Below are 17858 nucleotides of genomic sequence, written 5' to 3'. Positions count from 1 at the left end.
ATTTGCTCATTTGTAGTCTAGAGGAATCATTTTTCTGTATGACTTTATCAGCCTCTCATATCTTCTTTACATTGTTTCAGTTCATTGAAGTTATGCTTGTATAAATGAATGCAACCAAACTATATTATGTGATTATTTCAGATGCAATTTGGCAAACCCGAGCTGTACTTTTATATAGATGCTCAAACTTGTTGACGATCAATTAATCAAGTACAGTTCATTAACAGCAAGTAGCTGCTACTTCCCTTCTTAATTCCTAAGAAGGCAGTAAGGATGTAAACCCCCCAAACAACAATACATTACTACAAGAATCAACCAGTTTCTCAACCCTGAAGGTGTTTGTCTTTAAATGCAAAAACAGACCCACAGACCAAAACTGCTAGAATAAAATTCTGAATTTATTTAACACTGAATGCAGGAACCTCACAGAAACAAGTATAAAATTGTAAAACATTGTGAAGTGACATGATTTCAATATTTACTTTCCCCATTTTATGAGGCCAACAAGTCTACAAAAAACCCTAAAAAAATGTGTTATATACACACAGAACCTTAACATCTACATTCAGTCAATTGAAAAGCTGTAGCGTGTTTGTCATCACACAGTGGTATGTATCTAGATTAAATTAACACGCAGTGCCTGGGTATCAATCATAGCCAGTTCCTCATCATTCACCCATTCATCCTCCCCTAGTGAGTCAGCGGGTTTGTGAGATGGTGTCTGTACAGTTTTTAAAGTGCTTGGTGTCACAGACCTCCGAGGTGGGTTGAATGTCTTATTTACACATGGAGAAGCCACTGAGCCCAGATGGGAAAGAGGTGGCGGAGACGGGATACGAGACAGATAGTCCAGTGCTCTCCTTCTTTTCAGGCTTTTGGGATCTTTTTCTGCTGAAGATGTTGGTGTAGGAGACTTCCTGCTGACAGGTGTGACGGATCCAAGGTTTCTGCCTGGCTTCTGAGAAATCACCTGTATAAAAAGACACAATCAAGATGATGGGCTTAGAACTGATATATTACTAGATGACATTATGTTATAACAGATATACTGAAAAACACCAGATACCACAGCATGAAGTTAAACTCACACTTGACTTTATGTCTTGTCTTCTGTCTGTTAGAGAAGCTGGTGTTTGTCTTTGGAGAGCTGGAGAGGAGCTGTAGCTACGGCCATTTGATCTGACTAATTCTGAAAGCTTCTCTTCAGCAGTTACAAAGAAGTTCTCCTGACACTGAAAAGAAAAGTGATGAAAATGTTAACATTTTATTGCATTCAAATAAGTCTGAGATGAAGATAAACAAGGAAAAAAAATATGTTAGTACACTACTTTATTACATTTTCTACAAAACAATTTTTAGTACTGAGGAGATTAGCACTTTTGCTGTGAGAGAGCAGTTTCTGAAGAATATCAGCAGCTTTTAAGGTTTTGATTTTAGCATCTTACCTGGACCAGAGTTTTAAGCTGGCTGAAAGATTCCTGTAGATGAACCTCTTTAGGATTTGTAGAAAAACTTGTCAGATCTCCAGCATACACAACAGGCGTGGGATGCATTGACTGACCTCTGAGCTGGAGGTTGCTCAGAGCCAATATGACGCGTGGTTTTAACACGTCTTCTAGACCAGTCTGAGACAAGCTGCTGAAACAGCGAACTTTCACAAAATTCAGTTTCTCATCAGCCAAATAAAATGCAGGAGATGAACCTGTGTTCAAAAGAAGACGACTTTTCAGCTAACTTGATGCGAGCAGTTGTAAGAAAAGCAAGTGATAAAACAAAAAACAAAAAAACACCTACCCTTTCCATCTACAACATTGATGACATATCCTGCTAGATCAATTTCTCCACACAGTGGCTCAAAATCTGGATTTTGAAGATTCAAAAAATTTGTGCAAACTCTTGGTTGGAAGTATGTTGACAACCATTCATGTGATGCCTGAATGGAAACATTACAAAAGTTTCAATGACATGTTTAATTTATAAACGGTAAAAAAAAAAAAATTCACATGTGCTAAAGGGAGTTTGTTTCCTACAGTACCTGTAGCTCTTGAAATTGTGTTTTCTTTGTCCCAGTGAGCTGAACAGGTTCGATACAGCTACGTTTCTTTCCATCTGAAGTGGTGAGGTTATAGACTTTGAATCGACAGCCTTCCTTTAGTAAAGACTGTAGATCTGAGGAAGGTCGCCAAAGATTCAGCTGGTAAACTGAAACCAAGATTAAAACAAAAAAAAGTTAGCACAACGTAGTTCGCAAGTTACAGTAATTATAAAAAAAAAAAAAGAGTCAAACAAGAAGACAAATGAAGACACACCCCTGCCGGGTTGCTCCATGGAGTCGGCAATGCAGAGTCTCCACACGGGTGTAACCTCTCGTTTGGGGCAGTTCATTTCATTCTCCTCTGCTTCCAGAGCACGGTGATATCGATCCTGCAGTTCAGCCTGCTTCTTCTCCATCAGAGAGCGTCTGTAGGTATGAAGGGCCTCCAACTGGTGTGCACTCAAATGAGCCTAAGAGGGGAAAAATAATATACTAAAACCCTTCACAGCTGAAATTAGGCCAACAATCTGTAAAGCAAATGTTTTACTACCTCAAGGTAAGCCGGATCATCTCCCACTGCTTCATACAGCTCTTCTCCATCCTGCAGATTTGCAATTTCTTGATGACTGATTGTTTTTCTTCGCCGCTGTGGTTTGATACTCCCTAAAGATAAAAGCTTATAAAAAACTTATCGAATTTCAGACTGTAGCAGCTTGTTCAACTTGTTGTAAACCTGATCCTTACCCTTTTCTTCATTTTCAAATTCAGATTGAATCTTGGCAAATAAGATTTCCATTGCTTTTTGTTTGTGACTGTTGTATCGTCTCGCCTCCTTCTCTTCTGCACGTGAAGAACGGAATACAACACTGCCATCTGGCTTCCTCTCCATCCACTGAGAAATACATATTAGACAGAGTTAAAAAGGATAAAACCCAAATCTGACTAACAGTGATTATATATCAGTGCACACCTGCATGGGATAGCTTCTCAGTACAACAATGTCAACAGATCCTACTGGACCTCCATTGCTATACAAACAGGAGATTGGAAGGAGGAATGGCCGAGGATCCTTGTGAAATCCTAGCTTAGCATCCCATCGTGCAGGTCTGCAGCTATTGGCACAGATCTAAACACATGAAGCGGAAGTAAGACACCTTCTTTTCTGGTTGTGTTGTGTAGAGATAAAAGTTGTGGTCTCTGTCTTGGACTACCTTTAACATCAGAGATTCAGGCGCCTCCAGAGGGGAGCAAGCATCTTGTGATCCGACCAGCTGAGCCCCATGGATGATCAACTTGCCCCCGACAGTCAGTCGACCTTTGTGAACCATTGCAGTCAAAGGTTCATCCAGCTGAGCTTTAATGGCATACCAACCATCTGTCAGCCAAATGAGTGCAGCTGAAGTTTCAACCTTTGCATCTGCACTGTGAGGGGTTTTGGTGTCATTGTGACTCTGTGTTTTTGGGGAGTGACCCCTGGAGATGATATCGCAAACACAGAGAACCAGGGTTTTGGCTGCCGTGTCATCCTTTTCCATGATCTTTCTCAGAGCTGGCCTGCGGCTGTGGTCCACCTCTACATCATATCTGACATAAACAGAATATGTTTTAGAAAAAATCAATGAATACATTAAATTGAGTCAATAATTACCAAGCAGCTATTTTGCTAGGTAGATGCCAACATTTGTATCCCACATTTAACATTATCCCATTGTATTCAGCATAATTAGCTAAAAGTGTAATTCACTGCAAAGTCTATATTTTCAACATTTATTTTGCCTTTAAAATACCGTACAAAATGGCAGTTAGAAAAGCATAACAACACTTATTTGTCAACAAGATATGCAAATTAAAAAGTGACCTACAACTGCATAAATATCTGAGCAAGCTTTAGTTGCACATACCTGTACTTAAGTTGGAGGAGAATCTGCTCGGGTGTGAGACACCGGCTGCCCACTATTTCTGGAAAAGATTTTTCCATAGAGGCCTGCTTCCACACAATCCATCTGTAGTGATTGTACACCCATGCTTCACTGATCAATTTAGGATCCACACCCGGGGTGTCACATAAAGCTCTGTGGGCATATAAGGACGAGATATTTAGTATATTAAGCTTATATTTTATTGCTAAACCTGATTACTCCAATTCATTTAACACAAAGTGTGATTCAGTAATACCTATAAAACTCTTCTTTCCCCGCAGTCCCATCATTGCTGGGGACCAGCCATCCTCCATCAGCAAGCTGAACTCCACCTTCATCTGTAAAGGCTTCCAGTTTGATGAACTGCAGCAGGCTGAAGCGGAAAGATTCTGCATTCTCACTAGTGATATCGGAAACATATTTTTGGACTCCATATCCATAAAGCTGAAAAATAAAAACAAGTACATTTGTGTCTCACAGTCTGTGTTTAACACCAAAACAAACAAATCAAAGTATGCTTAAAAATGCTAAAAAACCCAGTGACAGTTACAGCCTTGCCTTTTTTGGGGTGTATCTTCCTGGGATCTTTCCATTCACTGCAGCTTTTAGTGGGATCCTAGGTACTCCTGATGTTTTTTTAAGATACAAGCTCCCTGGAAGAGGTCGAATGTTCTGGCGCTTCTTCTTCCTGAGCCTCATGTCTTGTATATCCTGTGCCAGCTCAGTGTTCTGAAGATTCTGATATACATCTGCAAACGGATTTTTTTTAAACTGTCACAAAGAAACTTTTACACTGATGTACCTCAAACTGTTTACTGCACCTTGTCTTCTTGAACATGTGCCATCTACACCTGATGTCTCTCCAACAGCACTGACAGACCTGAAGTCAACAGGTAAGCTTTGATTATTCATATCGTCACTTCGAGCTGCAGCCACAGCAGTTCCATCCGCAGCGCCTTGTGTTTTTTTAGTGGGCGGCACAAAACACTTGCTGTTAGATGACATTACAAACGGTTTTTGGTGTTTGTCTTCCCCCTCATGCGCTTTACAGGAACTCTCTTCAACAATAGTTCTTTGTTTTTTGAATGGAGGAACAAAGGCTGAAGGTATTCTTATGCTATCCTTGAGCACCATAGTCTTATGGGTTTCTGTCTTTGCATTTCTGACAAATGGAGGAACAAATGCTGATGTCTTGTAATGTGCCGATTTGCTCCTGGGGTCTCCTGTCATTGAGTTCTGTATTTGTGTCTTTTGGAATCTAGTTTCCACATAGGTTTTTCCACTGTTGCAGAAAAGAAAAGAAAGGACATATCAGAAAAAGCTTATAACTTTGTTAACCTGTTTGAAAACATGGTGCTTCAACAGGAACATACCTGTGCGGCCGAGTAATGTTTGGATAAAGGGAGGTGCTGTATTTAAAAACTCCCCTGTCCTTCATTAAACCTTATTTAGGGATAAATACAAATAGTTATTTAATGAATAACACAAAATAAACAGTTCTCAGAAAACGTGCCATAGTGCTAACAATTTACCATTGGAACAACTTTTGACTGGGTAGAGAGTTGAAGCTTTTGGATCCACGAGACTCCTGTCAAACTCTTCCAGTAACCGTCTTTTTAGGGGAGGCTGACCTAAATAGTTAGAAGGCTATTATTCTCAAAGCAGAGCTGTGGCTTAAAGTTAATTATGATCAGGCATGTTTACTCATCTGAAAACAATGGTTTCATGTCATAAAGTATCATTTAACTTTTCTAAAAAAAAAAAAAAAAAGAAAATTCCAAATAGTAAGCAATACAGCTTAATCCTAAATTGCAAGAAATGTATTAATGCAATTTGCTTGAAAAACATCAATAAATTAATTAAATAAGTTTTGAAAATAGCAGCAGTTTCAATAAAAATATTACACTTAAACTCTGAGTAGCAATGCAGGTACCTACCATTCATTTCTGTGTCTTCCACTGATCTTTTCCCTCTTCTCTTTTCACTCTCTTCACACCCATTGGCACTTGTGTTATGTTGTAGTGGCATATTTTCTAAAGTCATGAAGAGATTGTGTTCAGCCAGACCTTCATCTTCTAGCAAAGCTTTAGTACAGTCCAGAGCTTCCTGGGCAAGAAATTTTTGCTGGGTCTCTGTGCAACCAGTAAGGTTAAGTGACTGAAAGTTAAGAACTGAAGACTCATTTGGTTTTAAAACTTTAGACTCCTTGGTGCTGCTCTCCTCATTTATTTCATAGTCCAGCAGACACTGCATTTCCTCTTCAGGGCAATCATGCAGAGTGCCTGCCCCAGATGGTGTTATGGTGTCTTCCTGAAACTTAAATGCATCTTTAGCTGCCTTGTTATTGACAGACGTACAACCATGTCCTCTTAAATTTTCAACTTTTAGGTCAGACTCTTGCAAGGAGGGCACGGATTCAACTACAAGAGAGGCAGTTCCCTTGGTAGACATGTACTTGTCAGAGGCTGTTGTGAGGTTTGAACCTGAAGGTCCTTCCACATCTTCTACTTTTGACAGATTTGGCATAGGATCGTCTTGTGGGCTTGTTGAAAATAATAGGGAATCATGACATTCCCCATCATCAAATTCTTTGAAAAGACTGGTTGCTTTCAAAAGACTTTTTTTGGACACTTGGACTTTAACTCCCCCTGCAGTGCTGAAACCACAATGTGTTTCCTCTCGATTGTGAGCATCAATTTTCTTATCGTTCTTTCTTGTGTGTGCAACAGCTGGGGTGTCTCTGCTCTGACTAATATCACTGAAAAGAGCTTTCGCCTTCTGCATGGCCTCTGATGAAAGTGCAACAGGCTTACCACTGGCTGCAAGAAAACCACTACTCCTGAATGGTGGACCATGAGCCGAAATCTTGCCCCGTGGTGCTGTTATACTGATTTTATCCTCAACTCCTTCACATTCACTTAGAAGGGTTTTGGCTCTCTTCAGAGCTTTAGATGAAACAGCGACTCCTTTTCCACTTGCTGTCTGAAATCCAACACTTTGTTGGGGCCAAGTGTTTTTTTGTTTCATGTGTTCATTTGTGACTTCAGTACATCCATTTCCTGAGTCCTTAGAAATGTCACTGATAGACAATGTATTATGTTTTACTGAAATTCCATAGTTAATATCCATATTGCAATCTTTAGTAAAACCATCTTCCACTTGCATTGCCTTTTTTGAAACAGAGTCATCAGCTTCCTTCAAAAGATGTTTTGCTTTCAGAAGGTTTTGCTCTGAAACATTAACTTTTTCTCCTCCTACAGTTTTGGAGCTACATTGCATTTTCTGTGTGTTTTCACCGTAGTCATATTTCTTGTGACTATTCTTTGCATGTGGAATCTCTGCACTGATACTTATATCACCAAAGAGAGCTTTCGCCCTCTGAAGGGCCTCAGAGGAAAATGCTACAGGCTTTCCACTTGCAGCACGAAATCCACCATTCTGAGGAAGTGAGTCATGAACTGGAATCTTGGAACATGAAGGGTTTATACCAATTTTATCCTCCATTTCATTACATTCACCCAACAGAGATCTTGCTTTCCTTAGAGCTTCAGATGCAATGGTAACTCCTTTTCCACTCGCTGTTTGTAGCAACAAAGTGTCATTTTTTTGTTCCGCTTGTTTGTCTTTGTCCTCAGTGTATCTTTTCTCAGACTCTACAGAAAAGCCCAAAGTCGCCTTTTGCTGTAGTCTGGTTTCTGGAAGGTTTTTCTCATCACTCCCTGTTCCAACCATAGGTGCTATACTTTTGTGTTTTGCTGAAATGCCATTGCTAACATCCATATCACAGTCTTCTGCCATTTGCATTGCTTTTGTTAAAACAGAATCATCTAAGACCTTCAAAAGATGTTTTGCATTCAAAAGATCTTTCTGTGATACATGAACCTTTTTTCCGCCTGCAGTTTTGAAACCGCTCTGCATTTTTGCCATAGGTTCACAATTGTCATGGTTTCTGTCACTGTTCTTTGCATGTGGGCTCTCTGCACTGGAAATTATATCACTGAAGAGAGTTTTAGCCTTCTGAAGGGCCTCAGATGAAAGTGCCACAGGTTTTCCACTGGCTGCAAGAAATCTACCATTCTCTGGGACTGGAGTCTTTGAACATGATGGCTTTCCACTTCTATCACCCAATTCATCAAATTCACCCAACAGGGATTTTGCTTTCTTGAGGGCTTCAGATGAAATAGCAAGTCCTTTTCCGCTCGCTGTCTGAAACCCACCACTTTGTAGTGGGAAACTGGCTTCTTTTTTTTTTAGCTGTTTGTTTTTGTCTTCAGTGCATCCACTTCCAGACTTTACAAAAATTTTTATACTCTGTGTGTGTGGAACAACTGGACTCTCTGTACTGGAAATGATATCACTGAAAAGAGCCTTCTGAAGGGCTTCGGATGAAAGTGTCAAAGCCTTTCCACTGGCTGCATGAAATCCACCACTTGTGGGGAGTGGGCTGTAAACTGAAGTCTTCAAATGTGACTGATTAACATTGATTTTAGTGTTCTCTTCATCACATTGCTCCAACAGGGATGTTGCTCTCTTAAGGGCTTCAGATGAAATGGAAACTCCCTTTCCATTTACTGGACCAAATCCACCACTTTGTAGTGGCAAACTGTCTTTTTGTTTCACTTGTTTATTTGCAGACTCTACAGAAATGTTTGAAGTCATCCCTTGATCTGGTCTAATTCCTAAGTCACTGCCACTTCCACTTGTATGCATAATATTTTCACCATTGTTAACATCTATATCACAGTCTACTCTCTCTTGCATAGCGTTTGTTAAAACAGAATCTTCAAAGTCCTTTAAAATTTGCTTCTCTGAGACATGGACGTTTTCTCCCTCTGCGGTCAAACCACTCTGCATTTTGTCTGGATGTTCACAATTGTCATTTTTCTTGTCACCGTTCTTTGGGTAAGGACCAGCTGGGCTGTCTGCACTGAAACTGATGTCACTGAAAAGTGCTTTGGCCTTCTGAAGGGCCTTGGAGGAAAATGCTATTTTCTTTCCACTGGCTGCAAGAAATCCTACATTGCTGGGTGGTGGGCCATATACTGGAATCTTGTAATGTGATGGTTTTGCATTGATTTTATGATACACTGTATCAGATTCACTCAACGGGCATTTTGCTTTCTTGTGAGCTGTGGATGAAATTGAAACTCCTTTCCCAGTGGCTGTGTCAAATCCACTTGTTTTAGGAATAGATTCTTTATTTTGAGCAGTGAACTGTGCTGCTCTTAAAACATTTTCTTTTTGGCTTATTTTTTTGCTTGTGTCTTCAAGTGAATAAGTGTCATTCAGAAGACATTTAGCCTTTTTCATTGCATCAGCTGACACGGATACTTTCCTCCCACTGGCTGTACAGAATCCATCACCACTGCTCAATTCACTGATGGCAGAGGAATCAATACTCTTTAATGCTGGGCATGGTAGAAGCTTTGAAGTGGAAAATGAGTTTTCATGGAAAGAAACTGGATTTTTAAATTCCAGCACAGTGTTACAACCAACACGTTCCATTTCTATATCATCAGGATGTGGCCTACTTAGTCCAGTGTTTACATTCTCAAACTCTGTGTCTACAATGGCATGTTCCTCAGAAATGGTAATGGCATCCATTTTGCAGTTTTCAAAACTTTTCGTAGTATCTTTATCTTGCATGTCTCTGGCCTGTTTCAATGCAGAGACAGGCTGTTTGGTGTTGGAAAAACAACTCCAAGTTTTCTCTTCAACGTGGCAGTCGTCTTTGAGAGTGAACTTGAAATCAGCTGTGGCCGTTTCAGAATCTACATTGCACATCTTTTTGGTTTTTGCATCAGTCTCAGCAGCCTGTTTGTGTGATATATTCAGATCTGACACATTAATTTCTAAATCAGCAAATAAAGCTCTAGCTTTGCTTAGACATGTTTTTGAAACTCTTAAAGCATTCCCTCCTGCAGTCTTAAAGGTAACACCAAGCATTAAAGGATTCGGTTTCTCCATCTTGCTTGCGTCACCGTGCTCAGCTCTGTTAAGACTTTTTTGCTTCTTTGATATAAGCCAATTATTTCTTCCAGGAATGTCTTCTGAAGAGGAAAGCACCTCTCCAGCAGAGATATTTTCTCTTTTTACAGAACTCGACACTGATACACCGGTGGATTTATCAGTGATGTTTGATGTCCCACCATTTGCTTTTTCATCTACCACACAGGTCATTTTGTCAGGCATGGCAGTTATTGCCAAGTGCTTTTCAGCATCTGAACTAAAGCTGTCATCAAAATCTATGCCTGCAAGAAAATCAGGATCAAGGTCTTTGTCAGTCTTCTCTAGAAAGCAGGCTTTTTCTTGAAAAGGCTGTTTTACTTCTGCACCTCTGAACTGTGTAAATTCAAACTGGCTATCTGCTTCTTCCAAGAGAGTGCACAGTTCTGTCACATCAGCTTTTTGTGAAGCTGTTAAGTGGCAGCTGCCACCCTCAAATATTGCACTTACAGAAGGTTGCTGATTTGATACAGAAACTGTGCTTGTCATGGATCCATTGCTCTGGCTATTTTTAAGTTTCGTGGCACTGTTGCATTTGGTGGGCTGATCGCCATCTCTTTCTTCAAAGAGATGCCTTGCCTTCTCCAGGTTGGCCAAGGAAATTTGTATACCTTTATTTGAAGCCGTTTTGAATCCTGATGCATGAGCGGGTGGAAGAGAAATGTTTGTCTTCTCTAGCAGTCTGCCACGAACCTCACCATTTTGTGGAATGCAGTTAAGGCCATCATCAGTTCCTTTTAGACTGCTTGGCAGTTGTGATACTGTGCTCTCCTTGTCCAACTGACCTTCTCTTTCGCCATCTATAGTCTGTCTTTCCAGGAGCTGGGATTTTTCATTTCCTCTCTGCGTAGATGGAAAAGGAGTAGTCCTGTGAATATCAGTTTTTGATCCAGTGTTCTCTGAGAAAGGAACAATACAAGAAGAAGCAGTGTGAGTGATATCTGCAACAGCAGACTGGAAACCACTGTCACTTATGGTGCCTTCATTGGTGGAATAATTTTGATTAGTGGTAGACGTATGTCCTGTGTTACTGATGCTGTTATAGTCATGGTGAAGGCTTGCTTGAATTGTTTGATGCTTAGCTTTTTTCATGGCCAACAGACAGGCTGAAGGTGAGAAGTGGTCTTGATCTTCTGCAACTCCTTTAGTCGGTCTACCAGAGTCTGAAATTTGGCTGAAGTCTTGTGCAAAATCTTTGTGAAGCTGTGACATGTCAAGATCCTGGACTTTTTCTTGCACAGATGAAGGCAAATTTTCCAAAGTACATTTTTCTTCTGCATTCTTCTCATTACTGCAGCAGCTTGCTTCATCTGGGGCATCTTGTGACTGCTTACTACTCAGTTCTGGTCCTAAAAGAAAGCATGGTGATAAAAAACAAAAGTTTTCAGTCATTATAGAAAACAAAAAAAAAACACTTCTATTTTAACAGAAAAATATACATATATTTTTAATAATTAAATATGTTACCAGTATCTGGAATTACTGATGATGTGTTCATCTTCTGAAAGTTAGTTTCATTTTCTTTAACTTTTGGCTTCAAAGTCTCAACAGTGTAAATAAATTTTCTTTTTTTCCTAATTAATCCAGTGTCTGTGATTTTTATAGGTGGCCTGACAAGCTGTCTAGAATCAAAGTCAGGCTGCAGTTCTGTTAAAATATTATTTTCTGCAGTACAAGGGGGAATTTCAGATAAATTCAATGGAGACCATTGGCTGATTCCAGTGCTTCCATTTTTTGCCGGTGGGGATGATGGAACGGTGCTATGTTCTTCATCAGCTTTGTGCTCTTCATTACACTGGTTTGTTTTTGAGATATCTGTAGAGCTGCAGTCATGTTCACTTAATTTGAATTGCTTCCGTCTGATTCTGTCAGGTTTCACTTTTCTCAGTGCTGAACTACTGTTGGCGAGGAAAGTGGATGAAGCATTTTGAAATTCATCAGGAGCACTGGCCATTTTGCCATCTCCATTAGCACCCCGTAGTATCTGTTGCCAAATACCCTCATTCTGCATTAATAAAGTCTGGGAGGAAACAACTTCAGGCAAAACAGCATCTGTTGATGACAGAGCAACAATCAGCATGTCAGCCAAAATTGTTGGGAGCCATAGTTAGTTCACAAATATTCACCATTTCAGTTAATGTGATACTAAAAAAAGAGAAGTCAGTACCGTGGTTATCAGTAGTTATATTATCATTTTTAGGTGGTGCTACCACAATTCTGGAAGGATTTGAAAGAGAAGGGAAAAGCTTCCGTACAAACTGGAAAAGGTAAGAGGACAAAACACTTTGTCAGCAGAAATCTGAAATGTTGCACCTCTTTGCTTGTAATATGTCAAAAAGAGTAATACAATAAGAACAATTTCTGATTCTGATTTCTAGTAACACATAAAATCATAAATTCAACCATTCTTAACATGTTACAATTTCAGAATATCCATTTAAAGAATGTGAATACAGCAGGACCAGAAATTCAACATTGAGTGATATTCATCAAAATAATAGATAAAGATAGGTTTGCTGTATATTTGTGCTGGACTGAGTACTCACAACAACACTTTTGTCTGCAGAAACACTCACTGGACAGGGACTCTCATCAACTTTAGCTGCAAGATTAAAAGGAGACAAAAAATTAATGAACATATAACCTTTTCAGTTGTTTAAAATGAGCGAGTCTGCTATTGACTTACACAAAATCAGGGTAGATGGAACAGGGGGTGGTGTATTCAAAGAACTGGTCCATGAAATATCAGGGTTAATCTGTGCACCAAGACTTTCAGAAATATGCTTGGCATAGCTCATCTGTATCATTAAAAACAAAAATCAAAACAAAAACAAAGATAGGTACATTTAATTTTATTCACTCTTCTACATTCAAATACTATCAGAAAAATATTAATCATTGGATATGCTATACGTACTGGAGATTTATGCGGGGTATCAAGTGGATCTGTAAATATGGTAGAAGTAAGCAAATTAAGCAGTGATGATTAAGTCTTGGCTTCTGTATGCAATTCATGTAAATGAGACTAAGATTATATTTAACCTCACCAAAATTGTCCTGATTCTGAGGTTGGATTTCCTCATATTCTGTATCAGGAACCCTAAAAAAGTCAAAACATACATTAAAAACAGCCAATAGCTGAAAAAACATAAAAAGCCAAGCTGTTGTTGTAAAATTATCATGAAAATAGCTCCCTCCCAACCCCCCCCACAAAATAAGGCAGTTTTTCAGTATGCTTTATTAAAATCAGTTATTGTTGTTCCTGTTGTGATTTAATTACACAACTACTTAAAATTATTTAATCACTTAAAAAACAAAACAAACCCCCCCATACCATTCACAAAAATGGCAGTATATATAGCAACTCTGAATTTAAACACTGATAATTCATTGTTGCACTCACCCCTTTTTTGAGATCCGAAACACATATGGACTTTGTGTTTCCATCCATGGCAATGTATCATTTTCTAAGAAGTATCACAGAGAAACAATATTTTTAGATTTAATCTAAGAATAAGTAGGTTACAGCAGCTTCTTGATTGCAATTAAATCAAAACAGAAACCTATATTTTTATTTAGCAAGTGTTTAAATAACATGTTGGAGATTTACAGTATAAATAAGTAACAATCTGAATGAATTACCTTGTGTAGTAGAGAACGACTGCTCATCCACAATTTCAGGTAACACAATTCGACTGTGTCTGAAAACTTTAGGAGTAGAAAACAGCTGACTGTCTACTGCAGTTTTGTCTAAAGGGGTTTTAAAATGTCCCTCCTGATTGGCACAGAGCTCATCTTGATCAGAGCCGCTACCCTCATTCGCTGACGTTTGAGCAGTCAGTATGTCAAACCAGTTGTGATCCAGTGGTCCCAGTTCTAAAATGTTCATAATGGGTAAGAACTCATCATTAAGTCGACAAGCCACAAACCGATTTAGAGGGAAAAGGTAAATCTGTACAATGCATTTCTACTTATAATATTCAGAATACAACTGTTTTTGCGGGCGTCTGATTAAAAAGTACCGATGACCAAAATCACAGCTTTTTGATGTTGCATAGGTTTTCCTACCTTTCCAGATTTCATCTTTGAATGTCTCGTACATGTTTTTTAAGGGCAAATCCATTCCACTGACTGCACTGTACTACAGCTTGATACCTGAGAATGTGAATGTAACATAACTTGAATGAAAAAGCAGAAAGGTTTCCCGAGTTTCAGAACAAAGTTGTGGTGTACATTTACTAGGGCAGTCACACTACAACGTAGCCGGTATTCAACTACATTACCTAAAAACTACCGTGACAGCGAAACTGTTTGGGCAACAATGAGTAACGTTAGCTTACGTTTGTTTTAGATAAGCAAAAAAACTTTACGGAGAAACATTTTATTTTACACTGACAGCCTATCGTTGTCAAATTTGGGGGAGCCCACAAAAAGTGAATTTAACGTTTTTCAGACTTACCATGACGACGTTCAAGAGTGTGCACTTTCATGTCGCGATATATCTCGTAATATAATGATGTAAAGACACAATAAAACTAAAAATACGATGCAAAGGGGATAGCCAAGAAAAACTCGGCCTGCTAGCTAGCACGTTCACGCGACAAAAACAAACCTCGCGCGTCGCGCACCGGAACTCAAGGGCACTTCAAAATAAAAGACCGCTTGAATTTTTAACCCTTGATATTCCTAATAACACGAATGCTACTGATACTACTACTACTACTAACAACAACAATAATAATAATCTAATTGAATTATTTAGTAAGCAGTCGTTAAACTTTTGACTTTATATGATACTAAGCTGGAAGACTCACTTCTTCACTTTTATTTATCTGCGCAGTTTAAGCAGATAAATAAAAATAAGCAAATAAATAAATTCCAATAACAAATTCCAACCACAAATAAGAAATCTAAGCTTAATTTTATTGTTGTATTAGTGAACAGAATACCAAAGTACAGTACATTGCAAAGGCAGTTTTTACAGCATTTACAAGGCCAAAGGCTACACCACTGTTGTGGAAGATTTATATATATATGTATATGTAGCTACTCACTCTGCATGCACCTAAACTGTAACTTCATAAAAATACAATCTGATGAGTCTCAGCAAAGCCCCCCTTTTCACTATGTACATTTTCTTTCATTTAAAATAGTTTCTCTCTTTGTTCATAAACTTTACTATTACATTTTTATTGTACACAGAATTTGCACGCTTGGCAGGTTTAACAGATAAAATAAAATATTTTTTCTATAAATCTAGTCTGATAAAAGCACATTTTCTTTTGTTAACAATATAAATAATTTACCTATTTGCTAAAAGCTGCACAGTTAAAAGGTACAGTAAGATGTTTTGAGTAACAGATAACCCACACAAGAGTGTAGGATTGAGAGACATTACAGTAGATCTGCAGCATGTCAGAATTTTTTTAACATGAACCACTTGCAGTATACAAATCAGTCTTAATAATTCCATCTGTGATGGTCGTCAGACTTGAATTCACACACTCAAGCACACTCATAACACACCTACACCAACACACAAACCAAGTAATGAAGCCTCCCTTTTTCTGTGCTAACAGTGTTCATGTTTTCCAATGCTATGATATTCAAATACATAATTTCAGGAGACAGTAAATTTCTTCCACTTTAGTGAAGGATTGCACATTTTCCCTTGACAATTAAAACAACATAACTGAAAGAGAATAACTCAGCTTTGGTATTTCATTTCATTTTTCTTTAAATGTGAAAATTATGTACTTCAGTACACACAGGCTGCTTTGTGACATTTCTATTATTAGTGCAATAAAAGCTGTACTGTGTTTGCAACAGCAAAGTCACTCATCAGTCTAAAAACAACAGTACTGCTGCACATCTGAAGATTGGACTTCATGACATTCTGATGTACTTTAAGCAAGAAGAGGAAACAGCGGTTTGGTTATTCCCAAGAGAAAGTTCACCCTTGAGATGATAGAAGCTACCACAGACAACAGGTGACACTAGGCATGACATTGGGTGTTTTGTAGTTCTGGCTGTCAGAGTCATCAGAGAGTTGAGCCTGAAACCCTGGAGTCTGGGAGAAATGCTGTGATGGTGCGGTAGCCCTGGGCTCTTCGGATCATGTCCCGAGTTTCTCCATTAAGTTCCATCAACTTGACAGAAATTTCTGTCAAGTCTTGTTTTGAACCCACCAGAGCAAAAGTTCCTGTCTGACCCAGAGTTTGATGTCTAAAGTAGATGTTCAGCAATGTTTGGACCTCATCCTCAGAGTGGCTACCAAAGATATCATTAGGCCACATTGTTCTGGAAGGAAATCACAAGTATTTGTTTTAATAAGTAACACATTTATCAAAAAACACTTTTAATAAACACTGAAACAAGAATTTTACTTTTCTCACCTGCACACACGAATGTAGTGAACAGCGGTTGGAAAGTCATTGTTCTTTAGACCTTCTAGGATGGCCTGCACTGCAGCCTCGGAGGAGCTAAAAACCGGCTCAGAGCAGGAACTCTCACAGGCAGCAATCTCATCATTTGCCACTGAAGCAGCTGCTAACCTCAGGTTGCTCTTCAACTCATTAAGCTCTTGGGACATGTTTGTCAGCTAAAAGTCGAGAGGGGTTTATGTTACTGAACAGGAACACAGATAAAAAAAAAAGTGTGTTTTATGCCTTCAAAAACTGAAGAGAAGCAAATGCAGATATACCTACCTCTGGAACAGAGCTTATTGCATGGACCTGTTCAGTCAGTTTGCAGTAGGACTGAAAAAGCAGCAACAACTGAAAGTGGAGTTTGTAGAGTCTTTGACAGAGCTCCAGTTGCTGAAAGTAATAGAAAATGATTATCAGAAAATAAGTCTTTAACTTCTTGTTTCCTCCTTTTTAAAATGTCTGCACAACCGCAATTGAAGACTTAAAAAAGTATCCTTTTGCTGAAAATGACAATACAATAAATACAATGTTGTTTTGTTTTAAATCGGAAAGTAGAGACAAGCCTTTTCCAACTTACAGCCAGAAATTCCATTTGCTATCAAGCAAGCATGTTATGGGGTAGAAAAGAAGTAAGAAGTAAGGAAAACACACAGAGAGAATGAAATTCATGCAAATGGTCATTATTTACAACATAGAGTGGGTGAGAAGTATAGAACAGGTCTAACTGGTGTCATTTTATTGACATGCACAGAGGAAGAAAGTTAGGGTAGATGTTTGTGCAAATTAGAATTATGAAGAGGGCTTATAGTTTCCATGAACTATTAAATACAAAATAAATAAATAAATAAAAACACGTTTTTAAAAAAGAAAAAGAAAAGCCAAGCATGTTCTGCATGTTAATCAGCACTCACTTAAGTGACAAATTCATACATTTTAACAGCAAAACTTTCTATTTTGCTGTTAACCATCTTCAGTTATGAAGCCTGATTAAATTGCAACATAAGAGAGCTCACTCCCATGCCCAGAAGAACTGAAAATCAACACAATGCACACTGGATATGAAATATTAAATGTGACGTGCATCAACTTAAGTTTGTCAAAAACTTAAAGTGCAAGAGAATTAGAGGTAACACTCACAGAGCTACAGTATCACACAGTAATCCCAATGCAGAAAGTACAGTATGAAAGATCAGATGAAATGGAATCCTTCATATGTTCAGTTCAGTTTTTGTTAAATGTACATAATCAACAATTATTTTGGTTGTACACTGGCTTAATGCAGTATCTAAGCCAAAGTAAATACTAACCCACTGCTTTACTTTATCCCACTGTTGATATGATAGCATGAGATGCTCAAATAAATATATTTATAATAATTATTATTACCTTTTCCTCATGCTCCAGTGGTTGACACGTTATCACCGAACCCCCAGCACTCTTGGGAAAAGCAGCTTTACAGTTGCTCAACCA

General features: G+C 38.6%; 2 protein-coding genes across 6 annotated transcripts in view; both read right to left on the bottom strand.

Annotated features, from left to right (window-relative positions):
* Positions 1 to 327: 327 nt before the first annotated feature.
* Positions 328 to 14572, bottom strand: brca2 (BRCA2 DNA repair associated). The gene is made up of 27 exons (XM_086262062.1): positions 14420 to 14572; positions 14029 to 14115; positions 13603 to 13836; positions 13364 to 13427; positions 13008 to 13060; positions 12878 to 12906; positions 12647 to 12758; positions 12507 to 12562; positions 12128 to 12218; positions 11428 to 12012; positions 5892 to 11309; positions 5487 to 5585; positions 5328 to 5397; positions 4776 to 5236; positions 4513 to 4703; positions 4211 to 4398; positions 3937 to 4107; positions 3247 to 3619; positions 3006 to 3161; positions 2780 to 2927; positions 2586 to 2698; positions 2310 to 2505; positions 2036 to 2202; positions 1795 to 1933; positions 1446 to 1702; positions 1089 to 1232; positions 328 to 970 (listed from the first exon to the last, which is right to left on the bottom strand). The coding sequence occupies exons 2-27, from the start codon at positions 14081 to 14083 to the stop codon at positions 617 to 619; spliced, it is 9924 nt and encodes a 3307-aa protein (XP_086118188.1). The 5' UTR covers positions 14084 to 14115; positions 14420 to 14572; the 3' UTR covers positions 328 to 616.
* A 297-nt stretch (positions 14573 to 14869) lies between these two features.
* frya (furry homolog a (Drosophila)) overlaps positions 14870 to 17858 on the bottom strand; it is a 41314-nt gene continuing 38325 nt past the window's right edge. For 3 of the 5 annotated variants that reach the window (XM_086262057.1, XM_086262059.1, XM_086262060.1), the window contains exons 58-62: positions 17775 to 17858; positions 16966 to 16983; positions 16668 to 16778; positions 16356 to 16561; positions 14870 to 16260 (exon numbers count right to left, since the gene is read on the bottom strand). In XM_086262057.1, coding sequence (XP_086118183.1) covers positions 16002 to 16260; positions 16356 to 16561; positions 16668 to 16778; positions 16966 to 16983; positions 17775 to 17858 — 678 coding nt within the window. In that variant the 3' untranslated portion in view covers positions 14870 to 16001. The remainder of the gene's footprint in view (positions 16261 to 16355; positions 16562 to 16667; positions 16779 to 16965; positions 16984 to 17774) is intronic. The other 2 variants (XM_086262058.1, XM_086262061.1) reach the window with 1 other exon arrangement.

The sequence above is a fragment of the Aulonocara sp. 'chitande type north' Nkhata Bay genome, linkage group LG14 (assembly GCF_057382095.1).
Source record: "Aulonocara sp. 'chitande type north' Nkhata Bay isolate Kocher_YH1m ecotype deep benthic linkage group LG14, A_spYH_male_GT1.1, whole genome shotgun sequence".
Classification (NCBI taxonomy): Eukaryota; Metazoa; Chordata; class Actinopteri; order Cichliformes; family Cichlidae; genus Aulonocara; species Aulonocara sp. 'chitande type north' Nkhata Bay.
The sequence above is the reverse complement of the archived record's forward strand: the minus strand, read 5'-3'. Positions and strand labels throughout refer to the sequence as shown.